This window comes from Gigantopelta aegis, chromosome 1, assembly GCF_016097555.1.
Source record: "Gigantopelta aegis isolate Gae_Host chromosome 1, Gae_host_genome, whole genome shotgun sequence".
Classification (NCBI taxonomy): domain Eukaryota; kingdom Metazoa; phylum Mollusca; class Gastropoda; order Neomphalida; family Peltospiridae; genus Gigantopelta; species Gigantopelta aegis.
In genome coordinates this window covers 29559771-29582788 of record NC_054699.1, presented here as the reverse complement: position 1 = coordinate 29582788, position 23018 = coordinate 29559771, and the positions used below count along the sequence as shown (strand labels likewise).

General features: G+C 40.4%; 2 protein-coding genes across 2 annotated transcripts in view; both read left to right on the top strand.

Annotated features, from left to right (window-relative positions):
* Positions 1 to 1680, top strand: part of LOC121375164 (von Willebrand factor A domain-containing protein 8-like) — a 94517-nt gene extending 92837 nt beyond the window's left edge. Inside the window, exon 42 of the mRNA XM_041502480.1 lies at positions 1606 to 1680. Coding sequence (XP_041358414.1) covers positions 1606 to 1680 — 75 coding nt within the window. The remainder of the gene's footprint in view (positions 1 to 1605) is intronic.
* The window catches only part of LOC121367659, a 23743-nt gene continuing 2334 nt past the window's right edge, over positions 1610 to 23018 (top strand). Inside the window, exons 1-9 of the mRNA XM_041491961.1 lie at positions 1610 to 2023; positions 8454 to 8672; positions 12003 to 12194; positions 13364 to 13582; positions 16719 to 16910; positions 18664 to 18753; positions 19713 to 19915; positions 22011 to 22102; positions 22755 to 22953. Coding sequence (XP_041347895.1) covers positions 1738 to 2023; positions 8454 to 8672; positions 12003 to 12194; positions 13364 to 13582; positions 16719 to 16910; positions 18664 to 18753; positions 19713 to 19915; positions 22011 to 22102; positions 22755 to 22953 — 1692 coding nt within the window. The 5' untranslated portion in view covers positions 1610 to 1737. The remainder of the gene's footprint in view (positions 2024 to 8453; positions 8673 to 12002; positions 12195 to 13363; positions 13583 to 16718; positions 16911 to 18663; positions 18754 to 19712; positions 19916 to 22010; positions 22103 to 22754; positions 22954 to 23018) is intronic.

Genomic DNA, 23018 nt, shown 5'->3' with positions numbered 1-23018 from the left:
TAACGGACATTTAATTATTCATATTACTACACATAAATGTATGAATACATATAAACAAATATTAATATTTTGAAATATTATAATTACCTATAGTGATACATATATAAGTATACGATAGGGTAGAGGAAGAAGAAGAAGGAAATGTTTTATTTTAACGACGCACTCAACACAATTTAATTACGGTTATATGGCGTCAGACATATGGTTAAGGGCCACACAGTTATTGAGAGAGGAAACCCGCTGTCGCCACTTCATGGACTACTCTTTCTGATTAGCAGCAAGGGATCTTTTATATGCACCGTCCCACAGATAGGATAGCACATACCACGGCCTTTGATATACCAGTCGTGGTGCACTGGCTGTGACGAGAAATAGCCCAATGGGCCCAGATATGGTAGAGAGACGGATAGCAAAACTGTTTAGTTAGAGAATAATAGGGGATACAGCTGAGGTTACGACTGACGTCTTCTGTAGCAATATAGGTTGGACTATACCAATTAAAATCCCATAGGCGACCATGTTAACATAACCAAACTATGACCCATAAATATCAGTACTACAACCTCTACCTCAAAGTATTAACTGCAGAAAATGGCACCTTTCATGGCTTATTTTCGGTATAACCAGATCTTTTTACAACACCCCTAGTTTCGCACAAAATTTGAGTACTTTTTCTTCACATGTACCCCATACATGTTCCAAGCACAAGGCTACTTGACACAGTGGTACTAGATGAATTAAAATTGTATACATTTTTAGCCCAGATGAAACTAATTTTTCTAACAACCAACACACTCACATTTATAACCAATCACAGGACCTGTGGTGTTAACTTCTCTATCAAAAGTTCGGTGCACCTTGAACTTTGACCCAGCCGGAAGTTATTTGGTTTAGTGCTACCTATAAATACATTTATAATAGCAGCATTTCTTAATATATTAAGCACAGAATTAATTAAAGTGTGGACATACAAACATAAAATGGAATCCACAAGCATAAAATGGAAGATTTACCATGTAACAAAATCTACAGGGCTGTCAGTTCTTGTAAATATGTTTGTAGGTGGAACATATGTACGATATGTGCAACTATTTTCGTATGCCTGCATTTGTGTATTCATATGTTTGCATGCATGTATGTATATGTAGTCACACACACACACACACACACACACACACACACACACACACACACACGGTGGCGAGACGTAGCCCAGTGGTAAAGCACTCGCTTGATGCGCGGTCGGTTTGGGATCGATCCCCGTCGGTTGGAATATTGGACTATTTCTCGTTCCAGCCAGTGCACCACGACTGGTATATCAAAGGCCGTGGCATGTGCTATTCCGTCTGTGGGATGGTGCATATAAAATATCCCTTGTTACTAATGGAAACACATGTAGCGGGTTTCCTCTCAAAGACTATATGTCAAAAATACCAAATTTTTGGCATCCAATAGTCGATGATTAATAAATCAATGTGCTCTAGTGGTGTCGTTAAAAAAAAAAAAACTTTTAACTTTTTACACGTATACACATCTACGTTGTTATGATGCTAAACTGTAGTCATGTTTTTTTTTTTTTTACAATTAGTTCCTTTTCAATTTTAGATTACCAGCAACAGCAAAAAGAAAAGAACCAAGAATAAAACGGCATCAACGACGACGACCACACATCTGAAGTAACGACATCAGAGCAGCAACAACAACAACAACAGCAACAGCAACAACAGATACAAAAACATGAACTCTAAAATGCTCAGTATTGTACGTGTGTTTACCCTCATTTTTCTTTTTATTGACGGCCATTTAAGTTTTGACGACGCCGCCTCTGCAAAATACAGTGCATTTTGCCGACGTGGTGTCGTCTACGTCGGACTTCCATGGGACTGCAGTGGTTTCATTCAATGTATTCCCGCCACCGGGGGGCGCTTTTTCGCTGTGTGGATACCATGCCCGAGAAGCCTGCAATGGGACAACACGAAGAAAGTGTGCGTTCACGGAAAGGGCAGCTGTTCAAACCTCGCAAGTAAGTTGTTGTATTTATAAATAGACTGGTGAAACAGAAACAAAACACTCACTCTCTTTCACTCACTCACCCACCCATTCACTCACTCACACTCAGTAATAAAGTCAATTGCTTGAGAAAGGGAAAGGTCAAGAAAGGGAGGTCAAAAGAGAGAGAGAGAGAGAGAGAGAGAGAGAGAGAGAGAGAGAGAGAGAGAGAGAGAGAGAGAGAGAGAGAGAGAGAGAGAGAGAGAGAGAGAGAGAGAGAGAGACGGTGGAGGGAGACAGCAACATAGAGAAAATATCTCAAAATAATAGAAAGAGAGAGAGAGAGAGAGAGAGAGAGAGAGAGAGAGAGAGAGAGAGAGAGAGAGAGAGAGAGAGAGAGAGAGAGAGAAGCACTATACTAACCTTTATAACTACAAATAACATAATAATATATTCATCTGTTTCTTAGTTCAAGATATATATATATATATATATATATATATATATATATATATATATATATATATATATATATATATATATATTGTACTTTGTATATACGAGAGACAACCAAAAACGTCGTAGACGTAGGTAACATAGTTTGATACACCATCATATCCTGAGTTGTCCTGAAAGCTACTTGCCACATAACTGTCCTATCAATAACAAGACTCTCCTTGTTTACAAAATATTGTCTTACGGCAGTCGTTCCTACTAAAGCCACGAATTTGAAGATATTGGAATACACAACCGTCGTCAAGTTTCTCATCGACGAAGGTAAAAGCATTTCTGAAATCCTTATACGAATGGCTGGTGTATATGGTCATGGCTTTTCCAATGATTCAACAAGTGCGAAAAAGGTCTGTTAAATCAAAGCGATTACGAGAAAGCTTAGAAGATGATGCAATGTCTGTAAGGCCATCTGATGTCAAGACAACGTTTTGGCAACTCTTTTCTGGGATGCCAACGGCGTTCAAAATATCGTCAAAAATGCCTCTAGAAACTACTATCACTGGTGCCTATTTTGTTGATTTAATGGCAGAATTGAAACTAATAATGAGGGAAAAGGACGAGCGATGTTGACATCTGGTCTAATGCTTTTTCGTGGCAAAGTTCCAGTGCACAAGTCGAGAATGTCTCAAACTGACTTCTATAGGTGTGACTTGGATCAGCTTATTCACCCACCCTACAGTCCAGACCTGGCTAGGAGTGATTATTATCCGTTCCGGAATGTGAAGGCCTTCCTTCGAGGTACCCTGTTTGAAGATGATGAAAGTCGGAAGGCTGGGACAGAATGGTAATAGATGGGCCTGGCAGAAGAGTTATATATCTTCTGGCATCAATAGCTTGAAGACTAAATGGGCCAAATACATTGAGGTCAAGGATGATTATATAGAAAAGGAATGCAGAAACATCGTATTTTATAAACCTTTTGACTGCCTCTCGTATCTTATGTATTCTGGGTCTCACTACACAGATGTCATCTGCCATTAAAATCCATGTTAAATTGCCCAAATTGAAATGGAGATTGCCAATAGAACGGGTTCTCGTTGGCACTAACAACATACACTATTGCGAACATACGTTATATAAGCATTTGTTTTTACTCCAAACATTTCCATCTCAGTTTTTTGCTATATGACCGTATCTGGCTATAGTACCGGTCCGAACAGGTGGTTCATTAACCGATTCATTCTGGCTGTTTATTGCGCTATAAACGCATGTACCAAAACGTCAAAACACACCATTACAGAATAACATGGACAAAATACAGCAAGAAGGCTTTCCATTAAACATATATATTGTTTTAATTCGTCACCGTTTCCTAGAAGTGAATATGTGAACCATAGCATATGTCACAATAAGGAGCTATAGTGAACCGTGATAAATGAACTCTCACCCGGAAGTGAACTGTGTAGTGAGACCTAAGTCTTGCTGAACGAAGTCCAAGATGACCAAAAATACACTGGACTTGCCAAACTGACAGTTGAAGCAAGAGGTTTTAAATAGAGTGTAATTTAGCGGTGAAAAACTAATACACTGTATAAAAATCCCCAAATGGAACAAGTTAAACACTAAAAGATCCGAGCCGATTTATCCTAGTAGCACATGTAGAACGTGCTACGGACCCCGCGCTTCAGAGGAACCCGCGGTGATGTGTACATGTATTTTCCTTGGTCATTTTTCCTCTCTTCCCTAGGGGCTTGCAAAATATATATCCTAGAAAGGGGACCCCATTGTTATTTGTGCTACAGGCCCCGCGGATCCTTAAACCAGCTCTGTAGAAGAGTGTCGATTTGTTTTCGTTTACTCTACCAACTAACTAGAGTCTTTGTCTACAAGTAGACTTTTATTTGGTAGTGTTTGGGGTTTCTAAAAAAAATTATCTGTCGAATGAAATAAAATATTTAAATATTTTTATCTATAATATAATTTGCAAGGCTGAGGCGTAGCCAGAGAGGACAAAACGACGAGGTAAACCCAGACCTGTAAAATAAATATCAGTGTCGTGGGGAAAAATAAAATAAATCTGGGGGAATTCCAGACGAGGCAAGCGCCTCGTCCTCCTCATGCTGGCTACGCCATTGCATAGCCGGTTAAAAGTTTCCAATCATTCTAACCGCTTCACCTCTTTTAATGTGTACTGTCGGCAGCCTTCTATGTACTTGACCAATGCCGTACTTCGCAAGGGTCTTTTTATAAAATACGCTCAGGTCCAGTCGACTAACGTAGTAGACACATCATGGTAAATATTGTGTACAAAGATGAATTCCTTAAATACCACCGTAATGAAGGCCGCCATCTTTATTACTTCAGACAGAAGTGACTATATACACGGCAGCCTCGGCTATATACATATTTTAGAGGAAAAAGAAAGAAATGTTTTATTTAACGACGCACTCAACACATTTTATTTACGGTTATATGGCGTCAGACATATGGTTAAGGACCACACATATTTTGAGAGGAAACCCGCAGGTCGCCACATAGGCTACTCTTTTACGACAGGCAGCAAGGGATCTTTTATTTGCGCTTCCCACAGGCAGGATAACACAAACCATGGCATTTGTTGAACCAGTTATGGATCACTGATCGGTACAAGTGATTTACACCTACCCATTGAGCCTTGCGGAGCACTCACTCAGGGTTTGGAGTTGGTATCTGGATTAAAAACCCATGCCTCGACTGGGATCCGAACCCAGTACCTACCAGCCTGTAGACCGATGGCTAACCACGACGCCACCGAGGCCGGTCGAATATTTTAGAGGAAAGCCCATCGTAAGGCTACCACAACCTATCAGAACTTTCCCATGCAAAGCACGGGTTACACCTTGTCATTAAATAATAGAATAAAATATTTTATTAACATTGACCTGGGATTAAAGGGACATTCCTGAGTTTGCTGCATTGTAAGATGTTTAAAAAAATATATATATTTCTACGATTAAACTTACATATTAAATATATATTTTTTGTTTAAAATACCAGTGTTTGTATATTCAATGTGTTTTTGTCCGTCTCAATATTTGTAAGAAGCCCAAATTGGATAAAATTATTTTAGGAAATAAAATGAAATTTCACCTAGTACAAATATTAGAACGACCAGAAACACGTTTAATATACAGCCAATAATATTTTATGCATAAAAATATGTTTGATATGCAATTACAATCATTAAAAAGTTTATGTTAGTCAATAACGTTTTAAAAATTGCAGCAAAATCAGGAATGTCCCTTTAATAAATATGGTTTGTTTCAAATTCATTGTACAACCATAATAAAACTGAATGATTAAACTAATGAGTGAACGAATGAATGGATAGATGGATGGATGGATAGATGAATGAATGAATGGATGAATGGATGAATAACTTTATGCCCAATACAGACATAATCAGCAACAGTGTCATGTAGGCTTAAAAAAAAAGAGTTTGTTTTTTGTTTAATGACACCACTAGAACACACTGATTTATTAATCATCGGCTATTGGATGTCAAACATTTGATAATTTTGACACAGTCATAGACACATAACCCACTACATTTGTCCTTTAGAAGCAAGGGATATTTTATATGCACCATCCCACAGGCAGGACAGCACATACGACGGCCTTTGATATACCAGTCGTGGTGCACTGGCTGGAACGAGAAATAGCCCAATGGGCCCACCGACAGGGATCGATCCTAGACCGACCGCGCATCAAGGCGTGCGCTTTATCACTGGACTACTTCCTGCCCATATAGGCTTAAAGAGGATCAGTCTTTACATATTTGTTTTAGAAAGGAATTCATCGATCATCCACTTGACATTTGATCGAATTCCTCCGACATTTCTTACCTTTGGCACATATTGTTAGCGGTGACGGCCCACAAGGCATGTCATTACTACAACTGGAAAAGATAACAGACAGATAGACAGACAAGAAGACAGACAGACATATAGAGACATCTGTGAGAGAAAATGAAATATTTTATAACTATGGCGCAACCACAAAACCTTTCTATTAATGCAATTAAAGCAACATCGTTTAAATTTTGTTCTTTAAGTATCGAAAATATAGCCTTAAGGGGGAGTTCTCGCCACATACGTGCACGGGTCTGTGTGTCAGGAAAGACACGTATGCCATACATCTTACAGCTGACAAACTATAATGAAATATTTGCGGTTTTATTTCTGTTGAAACTGAATAACTTGAAAGCTTGTTAGCGGAAGTAGTCAGACGTTATGAATATAGATTACGTGTCATCGTAAGCCAATCGCAGCATTCGTTAGAAAAGCAGCAATTGATAAATTTCTTCTGTCAGCAGTATCCAGTCCTGTAACAAAGGTTTTCTTTATTTCACTCGTCGTTCATTGATAACAAAAAAAAAAAAATCACCATTCAACCTAATGATCGTCTCTCCTTTTTGGATAAATCTCATTATAATAATTTATGCATATATATTTGTGTTATGTTGTCACGTGAACCGAAGGGACCCACATGTTTGCAATGATTTATCGTCACGTCATGCTGTAAAATAAAACAACACTCAAATTCGTGTTGAATATGTTGAGATCCTGTTTTCATTAGAACAAACTGATGATACATGACCAGTATATCATAGACCGCAGTATGTGCTATCATGTATGCAGGGTACATTTTGTTTTCATAATTTTGATTGGCGAATATTTTTAGTCATTTGAAAATTGATAAACAATTTATTTGTAACGATCTCGAAAATGTGCCATAGCTTATGTATGCAAAGAACATTTTGTTTAAAACAATTTGATTAACGATATTTTTTGTCATTTGAAAATTGATTATCAATTATTGTGTAACGATCTCTTGCATAGCAGCTCAATGCTATTGTATGTCATAAATCGTGTTTCCATTTGTGTGTGGACTTATCTTTAAAATATCAATAATACACACATACACATTAAAACCCAAAATGCCTCAAAACATCTATGCTATAAATTGGACAAGCTCGAAAATATATCTCATTAAGGATGCAATAAAAAAAAAAAATGATATCGCTATTAAATTACTTATTTATTTTGGAGTGGATGGGGAGTATATATACATTTTGTGTTTGGCATATAATGTCTGTTGGACTGCTGTAAAGGCCACACTGACCAGAGACAGCTAGGAATGACTAAAATTAATAATACAAGCAAGAGGATACAGTCTCTCGCCTGAGGTGCTTGGGTTGAAGAATCGAATCCACGAGGTGGACCCATTTTTCTGACTGTAAACCGAGGTCGTGGTATGTACGGTTCTGTCCGAGAAAGTACATATAAAACTCCTTGGCTACTAATGAAATAATGTAGAAGGTTTTCTGTGTAGACTTCGTGTCAGAATTACCAAATGTTTGACATCCAGTAACCGGTGATTAAACACAAATTATGCTCTAGTGGTATCGTTAAACAAAAAACAAACATAAAACAAACACCCCCGAAACAAAACCACACAAACAAACAGACAAAAACAACGACAATGACGGCAATAACAACAACAACAAACAACAACTCTACTATAAGTAATCTATAAGGTAAGGACACAATGCTCATAGACCACCTCACTCCCCAATCAGGCAAAGTCAACCATTTGGAGGAGACGTTTATCCACACAATGTTCTGAATCTTTCTTAAAAACAGCACCAAGAACGTACAACCAATACTAGGGCGCTGTCATTCTGGGACCCATTTCACTAAACATCGTAAGTTTACGTCTGCAACTAGCAGTTACACTGGTCGTGCGTTCACACGTGTTTGACATCGATTTCACGCAGAAAATTACACCATTACGGAAGCTGGAGTATTTTAAAGACAAAAGAAAATGAAATATGTGCTCCTCTAACTATATTTAAACCTAAACTTCCGATGTTTTGTGAAATTGGGCCCAGACTCACATCTCTATGACATCCCACAGTACGCTGCTGAATGCTTGTACAATAATTTTTTTTTTTTTTTTTTTTTTTACAGAAGTTGCTGAAGAGAAGTGTCCTCTCTATCCGAATCTCAAGTTCCTGCACCCCAAAAACTGCGCCATGTACTACAACTGTCGGCAGAAAGACGCCATCAAGGGCATGAAGAAATACGAGAACGAGTGTGCCTACCCTCTTCTCTTCCACCAGGAGGCCCAGGAGTGCTGGCCGAAATTCCTCGTCAAGTGCGGCAAACGACCGGTCCCTGCAACAAAATGTAACCACAGCTATTGTTTTTATTGTTATTTATTTATTTATTAATTTAAAAAATGATTTTGTTGCTCTCGTTGGCATGTTTAGAACGTAGAAATAGTAAGACTGTACGAAGCGGCAAGGATGGTCCGACTTGGCTTGACAAATACTTGGCCTAGCTTGAGGTCATTAAAGACATACTGTCACGGATTTAAGGACCTTATTTCTCTAAAAATCGATAATAAATAAAAATTACATTAATTGCTGGAAACCAAATCTAGCTATTGCATCACCTTAACTGAACCATGATGGAGTGAAATCCATGTCAACCCTCTTGGCAATTTACTTTCGGAATTATGAACCATTGCCATAATTCAATTATATTTACAAAATATCATTAATAAGTGGAGTATATGGTGGTTATGAAAAAAATAAAGTAAAGTTTGTTTTATTTAACGACGCCACTAGAGCACATTGATTTTTAATCTTATCATCGGCTATTGGACGTCAAACATATGGTCATTCTGACACGGTTTTTAGAGGAAACCCGCTGTCGCCACATAGGCTACTCTTCTTTACGACAGGCAGCAAGGGATCTTTTATTTGCGCTTCCCACAGGCAGGATAGCACAAACCATGGCCTTTGTTGAACCAGTTATGGATCACTGGTCGGTGCAAGTGGTTTACACCTACCCATTGAGCCTTGCGGAGCACTCACTCAGGGTTTGGAGTCGGTATCTGGATTAAAAATCCCATGCCTCGACTGGGATCCGAACCCAGTACCTACCAGCCTGTAGACCGATGGCCTGCCACGACGCCACCGAGGCCGGTGGTGGTTCTGAAGACGGTTGAATAAAGTACATTTAGTGACAAATCAAATTATTTTTGTTCAGATAATACTTTGTTAGACCATTAAATAGGTCAGTGGTCTGTGACAATATGCCTTTAATCCTGCTTGAAATAAAATATTGCCAAACAATATCAGAACCTTTACACATTTTCTGCTTCAAACGTCCCGAGAATGCAACAAGAAGCATCTGTTTTAAAAATAAATATGGATGGGGCATTGTCTCGCATTCTGAACTTGTTAGGAACGGGACGTAGCCCAGTGGTAAAGCGCCCGCTCGATGCGCGGTCGGTCTGGGATCTATCCCTATCGGTGGGCCCATTGGGCTATCTGAATGAATGAATGAATGTTTAACGACACCCCAGCACGAAAAATACATCGGCTATTGGGTGTCAATTAGGCTATTTCTCGTTCCAGCCAGTGCACCACGACTGGTATATTAAAGACTGTGGCATGTACTACCCTGTCTGTGGGATGGTTCCTTAATAAAAATCCCTTGCTGCCAATCGAAAAAAACTAGCCCTTGAAGTGGCGACAGCGGGTTTTCTCTCTCAATATCTGTGTGGTCCTTAACCATATGTCTGACGCCATATAATCGTAAATAAAATGAGTTGAGTGCGTCGTTAAATAAAATATGTCCTTCCTTCGAAACTTGTTGCTTGAGTAGGCAGACAGTTCCATACCAAAACACACAGGACAGACAAGAACAGACATAATTGTACTTGGTCCTCTAGGTAGCACTTTACCAAATATCAAAGTTCAAAGTGCACATAGTACAGTAGCTCAATATGACCGGCCTCGGTGGCGTCGTGGCAGGCCATCGGTCTACAGGCTGGTAGGTACTGGGTTCGGATCCCAATCGAGGCATGGGATTTTTAATCGAGATACCGACTCCAAACCCTGAGTGAGTGCTCCACAAGGCTCAATGGGTAGGTGTAAACCACTTGCACCGACCAGTGATCCATAACTGGTTCAACAAAGGCCATGGTTTGTGCTATCCTGCATGTGGGAAGCGCAAATAAAAGATCCCTTGCTGCCTGTCGTAAAAAGAGTAGCCTATGTGGCGACAGCGGGTTTCCTCTAAAAACAGTGTCAGAATGACCATATGTTTGACGTCCAATAGCCGATGATAAGATAAAAAATCAATGTGCTCTAGTGGCATCGTTAAATAAAACAAACTTTACTTTAGTAGCTCAATATTACCAGTCCTGCCATTGGCGATAAATGTGACAGTGTTAAGGAAATGTTTTATTTAACGACGCACTCAACACATTTTATTTACCGTTATATGGCGTCGGACATATGGTTAAGGACCACACATATATTGAGGGAGGTAACCCGCTGTCGCCACTTCGTTGGCCGCTCTTTTCGATTAGCAGCAAGGGATCTTTCATAATATGCACCATCCCATAGACAGGATAGCACATACCACGGCCTTTGATATACCAGTCGTGGTGCACTGGCTGGAGCGAGAGATAGCTCAATTGACACCCAATAGCCGATGTATTTTTCGTGCTGGGCTGTCGTTAAACATTCATTCATTCATTCATTCAGGTAGCCCAATGGGCCCACTGACGGGGATCGATCCTAGACCGACCGCGCATCGAGCGAGCGCTGTACTACTGAGATACGTCCTGCCCAGTGACAGTGTTAAAGTTTGTTGTAAAAAAGAGAAGAGTTTTATCTGGGCAATACATGTATGCAATTACTTTTCATGCAGTACCACTATGTCAAGTACCCATGCAGTTGTATGGGATACCTGTAAAACCAATAAAAAGTTTGTTTTATTTAACGACGCCGCTAGAGCACATTGATTTTTTATCTTATCATCGGCTATTGGACGTCAAACATATGGTCATTCTGACACTGTTTTTAGAGGAAACCCGCTGTCGCCACATAGGCTACTCTTTTTACGACAGGCAGCAAGGGATCTTTTATTTGCGCTTCCCACAGGCAGGATAGCACAAACCATGGCCTTTGTTGAACCAGTTATGGATCACTGGTCGGTGCAAGTGGTTTACACCTACCCATTGAGCCTTGCGGAGCACTCACTCAGGGTTTGGAGTCGGTATCTCGATTAAAAATCCCATGCCTCGACTGGGATCCGAACCCAGTACCTACCAGCCTGTAGACCGATGGCCTGCCACGACGCCACCGAGGCCGGTTGTAAAACCAATAATTAATAAATCAATGCAAAACAAACTTTACTTTTTTGTCAGAGTTGCTACTGTGGTACAAAACCAATACAGTGGCGGATCCAGAAAATCCATTTAGGGGGGCCCCAGTAACAGGAGGTGGAATGCCAAAGGAACTTTGGGGGAGGTTTGGATGGGGATCGTAGAAAAAGAAAGAAAATTAATATATAATAAAATTATAACTATCGCAAAATTTAGGGGGGGGGGTGCGGGTCCCTGCCCCCCCCACCCCTAGATCCGCCTCTGCAATACTGGTGATAACCCCGGCTTTACAAAACGTGTTCCGGTTCTGTATCCGCCCTTGTGTACTTCAGGTGATTATCTCTTGGCCTGTAAAGCTGAAGTGTGTACAGGAAAAAGTCAAGGGCCGTACCCGGTGCCGGGGCGGGAGTTCGGAAAGGAGTATATCGTCTGCGCGAATGATACGATCGCTGAGAAGGGGATCTGCCGCGCTACAGACGAAGTCTTTGATCCCATACAGAGCAAATGTACAAACACGTTTGAACGTGAGTATAACTCTATCAAAAACAAACAGAAAACCCCAATCCCCCCAAAAAATAAAACCCAACCCCCCCCCAACCAAAACCACAAAAGAAGAAGGGAAATTAAAGAAAAAAAAGAGAAAAAACCCAAACACATACACACGCGCGCGCACACACGCGCGCACACAAACGCGCGCGCACACAAACACACATACACGCGCGCGCGCGCGCACACACACACACACACACACACGCACGCAACGCAACGCAAGCCCACACACAGTAAATAAACTAAAACCGCCCTCTCCCAAAAATTCCCATAAACAATAACTCGTAAACAAACATCAGGTAGTACTAAACCAAATTAACTTCCGGCTGGGTCGAAGTTCGAGGTGCATCGAACATTTGATAGATAAGTGAACACCTGTGACTGGTGATAAATGTGAGTGTGTTGGTTGTAAAAAAAAATAGTTTCATCTGGGCAAAAAATATGCAATTTTATTTCATCTAGTACCACTGTGTCAAGTAGCCTTGTGCTTGAAACATGTATGGGATACCTGTAAAAAAAGTACTCGAATTTTGTGCGGAACTAGGGTAGTCATAGATGCTACCCATTATCTCAGAAATGATCATCTTGACCCTCAATTGTTTCTAAGGGTGAGGGGTAGTAGTATTTATACACTACAGGTAGGAGTTTTATCCACATATGTTACTATTGTCATCTATGGAATTTGATTTGGTAGTGTACACCCAGCAATATAACCACCATCAGCACAACAACGACCATAATCCACCCCCACCAACAACAGAAAAGCCCACACATATACCCTCAACCCACCCCACCCCACCCCCCAAAAAATCCCCCTCAAAAACTAAACACAACAAAAAACCCACCTAGACTAACATACCCCAAACCCACCCCCACCAAAAGAAAACCCCCCACACCACCCCTAAAAAAGCCCCCTCAAAAACTAAACACGACAAAAAACCCACCTAGACTAACATACCCCAAACCCACCCCCACCAAAAGAACACCCACCCCACAAAAAGCCCCCCCCCTCAAAAACTAAACACGACAAAAAAACCCCACCTAGACTAACATACCCCAAATCCACCCCCACCAAAAGAAAACCCACCCCAAATATTTCTGTGTGGCCTGTGAACAAAACGTTTGAATTTTTTATTTTTTTCAGAATCAATCACTATCTTTTGTCAAAGAAATCCTACGAAATCCTTCGAAGACATGAACAAGTGTTCGTTTTACTTCGACTGTAGTAAAGTGGAACACCAACCGGGCCTGAAACCGTACCAGACTGAGTGTAAATATCCGGACCTGTTCGACACCCAGGACAAGAAGTGTAAACCCTACAATGAAGTGATCTGTCACAACAGACTAGAACCGAAACAACCATGTGAGTAGAAATACTATGGTATACGAAGGCCTCCTGCCAGGAGTCCTGGACACAGGTTCCGCCGAACGTTACAGGGACGGATTTAGTATGTTTGAGGGATGGGGGTGGGCGCGTGGGGCTAAGGGCAAAAGGGAATATAGACGCACTACTTTTTTTTATAAACAAATGAAACACTATAGAAATTAAACCCTGAGATGTGTATGCTATTTTCTCGAGTTAAAACAAAAAGTGAGATTCTCAGAGGGGCAACTGCCCCTTTGCCCCCTATCCCCCCCCCCCCCCCCCCCCCCGGAGGATACGGTGTTGGAAATTATCAGCTGCATGTGTACTATAATACAAAGGGCACCAGCCAAAACGTCTATGAGGGCTAATGATTTTCTCAAACATTTGTCCAGCACTGGCGGCCAGATGGACAGAAATGTATGACTTGCAAATGTGAATGTTCTTTAGCTAAATGACACAAGTTATGGAAATAAAATCATGTTTGTACTTTGAATGTTTCTTTTGTGAACTAATAGCAATCCGCCAACTGACTTTATTTACCCACTATAAACACGTTAGGTACGAAAATACCTACCTACATGCGCGCGCACCTTCCCCTATCTATAATGTGTTTGTGTAGATAACCATTGTTAACTCGACCTCTGTTATTTCGTTAGCCCAGGCAATCTCAGATCAACAAATGGTCCAATGACATCATTTTCTAATACAACTCTCAAAACCCCACAAAAAAACAAAAAACAAACCCAAACACACTCCATCCCCCAACAATTAATAAAAATACACGCGTAAAAAACAAGGGGAACTAACTCTGTTGTTGTGTTTATAAACTCATCATTCGACTTGCACAGGACCAAACCAATACCGTATGTCATACAGCAGTAAGAAGAGTAAGGAAACACTAATGTATTCCTTTATTTTGATACTGTTCATATTTGGTATGGACAATTTAGATGTTAGATAGTGATCTTGGGTCACCAGACAACAGTTTAGATGTTAGATAGTGATCTTGGGTCACCAGACAACAGTTAAGATGTTAGATAGTGATCTTAGGTCACCAGACAACAGTTTAGATGTTAGATAGTGAGTGATCTTAGGTCACCAGACAACAGTTTAGATGTTAGATAGTGAGTGCTCGTAGGTCACCAGACAACAGTTTAGATGTTAGATAGTGAGTGCTCGTAGGTCACCAGACAACAGTTTAGATGTTAGATAGTGATCTTAGGTCACCAGACAACAGTTTAGATGTTAGATAGTGATCTTAGGTCACCAGACAACAGTTTAGATGTTAGATAGTGATCTTAGGTCACCAGACAACAGTTTAGATGTTAGATAGTGATCTTAGGTCACCAGACAACAGTTTAGATGTTAGATAGTGAGTGATCTTAGGTCACCAGACAACAGTTTAGATGTTAGATAGTGATCTTAGGTCACCCGACAACAATTTCGATGTTAGATAGTGATCCTAGGTCACCCGACAACAGTTTCGATGTTAGATAGTGATCTTAAGTCACCAGACAACAATTTAGATGTTAGATAGTGATCTTAGGTCACCAGACAACAGTTAAGATGTTAGATAGTAATCTTAGGTCACCAGACAACAGTTAAGATGTTAGATAGTGATCTTAGGTCACCAGACAACAGTTTAGATGTTAGATAGTGAGTGATCTTAGGTCACCAGACAACAGTTTAGATGTTAGATAGTGAGTGATCTTAGGTCACCAGACAACAGTTTAGATGTTAGATAGTGATCTTAGGTCACCAGACAACAGTTTAGATGTTAGATAGTGATCTTAGGTCACCAGACAACAGTTTAGATGTTAGATAGTGATCTTAGGTCACCAGACAACAGTTAAGATGTTAGATAGTGATCTTAGGTCACCAGACAACAGTTAAGATGTTAGATAGTGATCTTAGGTCACCAGACAACAGTTTAGATGTTAGATAGTGAGTGATCTTAGGTCACCAGACAACAGTTTCAAATTGGTTTACATTTTATTGCACCACTTTGTATGTACCTTTTCTATCCCACAGAAAGAAAGAAATGTTTTATTTAATGACGCATTCAACACATTTTATTTACGGTTATATGGCGTCAGACATATGGTTAATTACCACACAGATTTTGAGAGGAATCCCGCTGTCGCCACTACATGGGCTACTCTTCCGATTAGCAGCAAGGGATCTTTTATTTGCGCTTCCCACAGACAGGATAGCACAAACCATGGCCTTTGTTGAACCAGTTATGGATCACTGGTTGGTGCAAGTGGCTTGTGAGCCCAGGGTTTGGAGTCAGTATCTGGATTAAAAATCCCATGCCTCGACTGGGATCCACCATAGAGACACATATGATGAATTCGTATAGTCTCGACCGACCGTTATATCCAGATGTTTGGTTGGCTTCTTTCAACATCGAGATAATGTGTATTATGTACAATGAAACCATACTGTCAATAGATTAGTGCAGTGAAAACAGGCCCAAGTTCAGCCAGCAAACGTTTCGCTAACGTACACAAACTATTTGATTGGTGCCCAGGGTGGCCATTTGGTTTACCGTGAAGCGCATACACCAGTCTAGCGGACGTTTCTTCCGCTCGGTCTGAACGCAGCTCTGATCTCCATTTCCTCAAAATGTGATTTTGATCGTTTTTCCTTATATGGTCTCTTCATATGTACGTGTATAATACCATTAAACAATGAAACCATACAGTCGATAGATAAGGATAATGAAACTAATTTCCTTTTCTCCAAATATGACAAATCGGTTTTTTCCCCGTGGTCTCTTTATATGCATGTGCAATACTGTTGAACAAAGAAACCATACTGTCGATAGTAATAATGAAAAAAAGAGATCTCCATTTCATAAAAAATGTGACATAATATTATAGTCCATCCCACGGGGAACGCCTTTTTCATACTATTGAATTTACTACAAGTTATTTATTTCTTAGCCGACTGATTTGTAAAGTTCCAAAACACGTTTACGTTTCTTCTTCAGTCAAACCAAACTGACATTATATACCAAAAAAAACATTTTTTTTTTTATAGCATGATGGGACGGACTAGAGATATATCTGGGTGGGTTTTTTCCTTGGATCCTTCATATGCATGTACGTACCTCTGTTTGTAATTTCAGGTGACTACGCAATTGGCCACTGTATCGACAGACCTGAGTGCTTGTCGTGTGATGCTAAATGCGAACCCACAGACCAGGGCCAGATTGCACACCTGGGCGAACCTAGTAAGATCATCACCTGTAAGGACGGACGGACGATGCAGATTAGCACCTGTCCGCTTGGAAAGAGTTTTGACTCCACTACCAAACAATGTACGTGCCTAGCTTTCCATAGGAATAGAATGGATGGAATGGAAAATTGTTTAACGTGCACAATCAGAGCAAGCTGTTGTAGCGTACGCCTGTCCTGGGCACAAGTACCGGCCTTAGTCGGTTCCTCCGTCCAGGACAGGAAAGGGTTGAGGTGGGTGGAGGAGGGACCGCCTGCACTGGCAGGTGCAAGGGACCAGCATTCCGACCGTAGCCGGTAGCAGGCGGAAGGTGGTATGGTGCTACATGTATGTAATATGTAATGTCCCGTAGGATTAAACCAAAGGGTGCGCATTTTGATGAAGGAAATTTGGCGCAATTTTGATGGTCGATCTAAAAAATAAAAGCTAGGGAGCTACGTATAGGTTTGGATTTTAGTAGGTCGAGAGTAGCTCGTTTTCCCATAGGAGTGGCTTGTGCATTGTTATAGAGTGCTGCATAGGCGAACGAACTTCCATTTTTGTAAGAGTGGAGGGGGCGGGAGGGGGTAGGCTGGCTTTTGCCTGAATTAAACGAAAATGCCCCAATCTGGATAACAAATATTTATTCTTATTAGCGTTACTACCAAACAGCTATAATATATAGGGTTGCAAACGAATCACTGAGCATTTATTACATGGATTTCAACTAATTTTGTGGGTAGAATGATGGAAATACATGGTAAAAAGATCTCAGGTTAGTAAACTTTGCCCGAATATCTGTATAATTTTTTTTTATCGAATTTGAGGTTTTGCTTCAGCACTAGGAGGGCAGTTGCCCCGCCCCCTGTCTCATACGTTTATGGAAAGTAAAAGTAAAGTTTGTTTTATTTAACGACGCCACTAGAGCACATTAATTTTTTTTATCTTATCATCGGCTATTGGACGTCAAACATATGGTCATTCTGACACTTTTTTTTTAGAGAAAACCCGCTGTCACCACATAGGCTACTCTTTTACGACAAGCAGCAAGGGATCTTTTATTTGCGATTCCCACAGGCAGGATAGCACAAACCATGGCCTTTGTTGAACCAGTTATGGATCACTGGTCGGTGCAAGTGGTTTACGCCTATCCACCGAACCTTGCGGAGCACTCACTCAGAGTTTGGAGTCGGTATCTGGATTAAAAATCCCATGCCTCGACTGGGATCCTAACCCAGTACCTACCAGCCTGTAGACCGATGGCCTAACCACGACGCCACCGAGGCCGGTTATACGCTTATGGATTGCTGTATTATTATATATCGTTATAGTCGAACTGTTTTTTTATATATTTTTTTTATCTCTACACAGGGTGAAGCGTAAATAATTTGCCTTTCAGTCCATGCCTATCATACAATTGCTTCCGCGTTTTTCTTATATCAAAAGCCATGGTATGTGCTGTCCATTATGTGAGGAAGTCTAAAGTGCATTTAAAAGATCAGTTGCTGCTAATAGAACAATGCACCGGGTTTCCTGTGATAACCACGTGTCAGAATTACTAAAATCTTTGCCATCCAAAATTGAATTTAATGTTTACATATGTACTGTAATACAGTGAAAACCCTCTAAACCGGACATCCTAGACATCAAATAAAATGTACGGTAATAAGAGGTATTCAGTTTAGAGAGGTTAAATTCTTTACTGATTTTTAGAAAAGGATTTATTTATTTATTTAGTTAGTTAGTTAGTTATTTTTATTTATTTATTTATTTATTTATTTATTTATTAATTAATTAATTAATTAATTAATTTATTTTTATTTATTTATTTATTTATTTATTTATTTTAATTACAGGTGAGAAAGCGTGCACGTGCGGTGCTGAGGTCCGGGCACTTGCTCTCGCCATTATGAATATTCAAAAGTTTCTAGCACCAAAGGGCCTTCGTGAGTAGAGTTCTGTATACAAGTCTTTCGATCAGCACTCTTTCCTTTTTTTAAAGCCATTATGAATATTCAAAAGTTTCTAGCACCAAAGGGCCTTCGTAAGTAGAGTTCTGTATACCAGTCTTTCAATCAGCACTCTTTCCTTTGTTGGGGCGAGACGTAGCCCAGTGGTAAACTGCTCGCTTGGTGCGCGGTCGGTTTGGGATCGATCCCCGTCGGTGGGCCCATTGGGCTATTTCTCGCTCCAACCAGTGCACCACGACTGGTACATCAAAGGCCGTGGTATGTGCTATCCTGTTTATAGGATGGTGCATATAAAAGATCCCTTGCTGCTAATCGAAAAGAGTAGCCCATGAAGTGGCGACAGCGGGTTTCTGTTTTTACCAAGATGAATTTTTTTTTTTTTTTACAACCAACACACTCACATCTGTCACCAATCACAGAACTTGTGGTGTTCACTTCTCTATCAAAAGTTGAGTGCACCTCGAACTTTGACCCAGCCGGAAGTTATTTGGTTTAGTACTACCTAAACAATACGAGTGCCTCGTACGAGAAAAGCCACAAAAATAGCCAAAATAGCGATGTCAAAGGTCAAATCCGGGAAGGGCGTGCCTGAACCTATTTAGGACATGGGCACGTTAAAAAGAGTTCCCATTCCCATTCGTACGAGACCTGCCATGGACAGAACACTCTGGCGAAGTGAGAGGTTGGGCCCACGATAGGCGTGCTTGAACAGTTATTTGATGAAATCATGCCAAAAATTACCCACACCCACACACATTCGTAATAGAAATTATGATTTCACCCAAATCATCGGTGGCTATGTAAATCGGCTTTTCTCGTATGGGACGCTACTATCGCGTCGCCTTAAACAAAAACAAAAAACAAAAAAACACAAAAATTGACCAATTATTTGGACTAGCTGTTTACGTATGACACTTGTGGGTTTTTTCCCCCAGCTGTGCTGGCATGTGACAAGCCCCTGGAGAACATCCTCAGAGAGACGAAACCAACAACACAGGCGGGTAACGCAGTGGTTACATGTCCACAAGACTTCAAAAAGTGTCCCACCAACTCGTCCCTGACATGCGCAGCCGGACTGATCTTCGGCACGTGGAACGGATCTCCCCTACAGAAGTGTATTAGGAGCAAATACACGGCTGTATGTATATAGTTCATTCCGTACACTGTAGTAACAGATTAAGACGCAAATACACGGCTGTATGTATATAGTTCATTCCGTACACTGTAGTAACAGATTAAGGAGCAAATACACGGCTGTATGTATATAGTTCATTCCGTACACTGTAGTAACAGATTAAGGAGCAAATACACGGCTGTATGTATATAGTTCATTCCGTACACTGTAGTAACAGATTAAGGCGCAAATACACGGCTGTATGTATATAGCTCATTCCGTACACTGTAGTAACAGATTAAGACGCAAATACACGGCTGTATGTATATAGTTCATTCCGTACACTGTAGTAACAGATTAAGGCGCAAATACACGGCTGTATGTATATAGCTCATTCCGTACACTGCAGTAACAGATTAAGGAGCAAATACACGGCTGTATGTATATAGCTCATTCCGGACACTGCAGTAACAGATTAAGACGCAAATACACGGCTGTATGTATATAGTTCATTCCGGACACTGTAGTAACAGATTAAGGAGCAAATACACGGCTGTATGTATATAGTTCATTCCGTACACTGTAGTAACAGATTAAGACGCAAATACACGGCTGTATGTATATAGTTCATTCCGTACACTGTAGTAACAGATTAAGGAGCAAATACACGGCTGTATGTATATAGTTCATTCCCTACACTGTAGTAACAGATTAAGGAGCAAATACACGGCTGTATGTATATAGTTCATTCCGGACAATGTAGTAAAAGATTAAGACGCAAATACACGGCTATATGTATATAGCTCATTCCGAACACTGTAGTAACAGATTAAGGCGCAAATAACGGCTGTATGTATATAGCTCATTCCGTACACTGTAGTAACAGATTAAGACGCAAATACACGGCTGTATGTATATAGCTCATTCCGGACACTGTAGTAACAGATTAAGACGCAAATACACGGCTGTATGTATATAGCTCAATCCGTACACTGTAGTAAAAGATTAAGACGCAAATACACGGCTGTATGTATATAGCTCAATCCGTACACTGTAGTAAAAGATTAAGACGCAAATACACGGATGTATATAGCTCATTCCGGACACTGTAGTAAACGGGTTAACTAGGTACCCCCAGGTCCTGATTCTTTTGAACTGTCACCCCACTTGCTTTAGGCTAGGTACAGCCCTGAAATGTAATGTATGATCAGTTCTAATATATGTTAGTATGATTCATTTATTATTACTGTTTTCTTTTCTTCTTTTTTTCCCTTTTTGTTGTTTGTTTGTTTGTTGTTGGGGACTGGGGTGTTGGTAGGTGTTTATTTACCGAGGTGAATATGTACTGAATTGACAACGCACATGCATGTTCTCATAGAACATCAAACAGTAGCACCACGAATTGCGCACCAATATCTGCGGTATGTACTGTTATGTTAATGGGAAAGTGCATATAAAATATCCTTGCTGCTTTATCATTGTGTCGCATATGTGGTAGCAGCGGGTTTCCTCGCTTTTCCTTTCGACTACGTGCCTCGTACGAAAATAGCCGATTGCATAACAACCGATGAAATGTTTGTCTTTTCACTATTGGCTATTATCGTGGCTAATCACGTACGAGGCACTCGGTTGGTGTGGCGTTGCCTTTAGACTTGAAATAGCCGATGATTAAAGTCACACACCCTAGTTGTAACCCTTAAAACGGACACTAAATTTTGTTAATAATGTACAAAACTGTAAAACATTTGGATAAAGTTCAGATGAGTGACGCTGAAACGGGAAAATACCCTTGGAATCAAGGTCGTGTATATATCCCAGGGCGTGACGTAGCCCAGTGGTAAAATGCCTGCTTGATGCACGATCGGTCTAAGATCGATCCCCGTCGGTGGACTCATTGGGTTATTTCTCATTCCAACCAGTGCACCACAACTGGTATATCAAAGGCCGTGGTATGTGCTATCCTGTCTGTGGGATGGTGCATATAAAAGATCCCTTTCTACTAATGGGAAAACAAATGTAGCGGGTTTCCTCTCTAAGACTATGTGTCAAAATTACAAAATGTTTGACATCCAAAGATAAGATAAGATTTACGGATAAGATTCCCTGTCTTATTTTTCAGGAAGCACAGTTTACGTCTCCACTGGACCTGCCGTGTATTGAGGGTTTTGGCGGCCACATTAGCATAACTGCACAAGTTTCCGATTTAACCAAGTAAGTTAACTATATGTATGTTAAAGTGACACTATCACAGTTAAATAAACATATTTATTAATGTTTGTTTTCAAGTGTAAAAATCACACCTTACATGGCCAAAAACAGAAGAGGAAAAAATGGCAGATAAAATAATAAATAACAAGTTTTATTATTTATATCTGATCGGTGGCCCCATTGCTCTATTTCTCGATCCAGTCAGTGCATCACGACTGGTATATCAAAGGCCGTGGTATGCATTACCCTGTGGGATGGTGCATATAAAAGATCCCTTGCTGCTAACCGAAAAGAGTAGCCCATGAAGTGGCGACAGCGGATTTCCTCTCTCAATATCTGTGTGGTCCTTAACCATGTCTGACGCCATATAACCGTAAATAAAATGTGTTGAGTGCATCGTTAAATAAAGCATTTTTTTCTTTATTTATTTATCACTGAGTGCACGTCATCATAGCTGTATTTATTCCAATGAGCGCTGTCCTGGAGTGGCAGTCCTCTTTGTGGTGGTCCAAATGATTCATAGTCTCGTGTGGGATTTCCTCGGGAGTGGCTGTCCTCCTATAGACGAGGCACTAGATAGAGATTTCATAGAATCAACCACTATTTTACCAAATGTCGTTAAGCTAAACACACTTTTATTTATTTTTCATTTCAGGACACAGGCTGTATCTCTTGACAGCGGAAGTGACATCGTCGTTTTCAAAATGGTTTTTGATTTTGCGGCTAGCAGTATAGTTATGAGTAGCGAAGTGCACGGAGTTCAGGGAATAGCAAATGTCATACAGAAAAAGTTATCAGTGAAGACTAACACTGACTTTGAAATTAAACTTTACTTTGATCCCGATGGCTTTAGGGTACGTCGTTAAAAGAGTTCCTCATCGCTTCGTATCTCTCACCCTCCCTCTATACCTACCCTTCA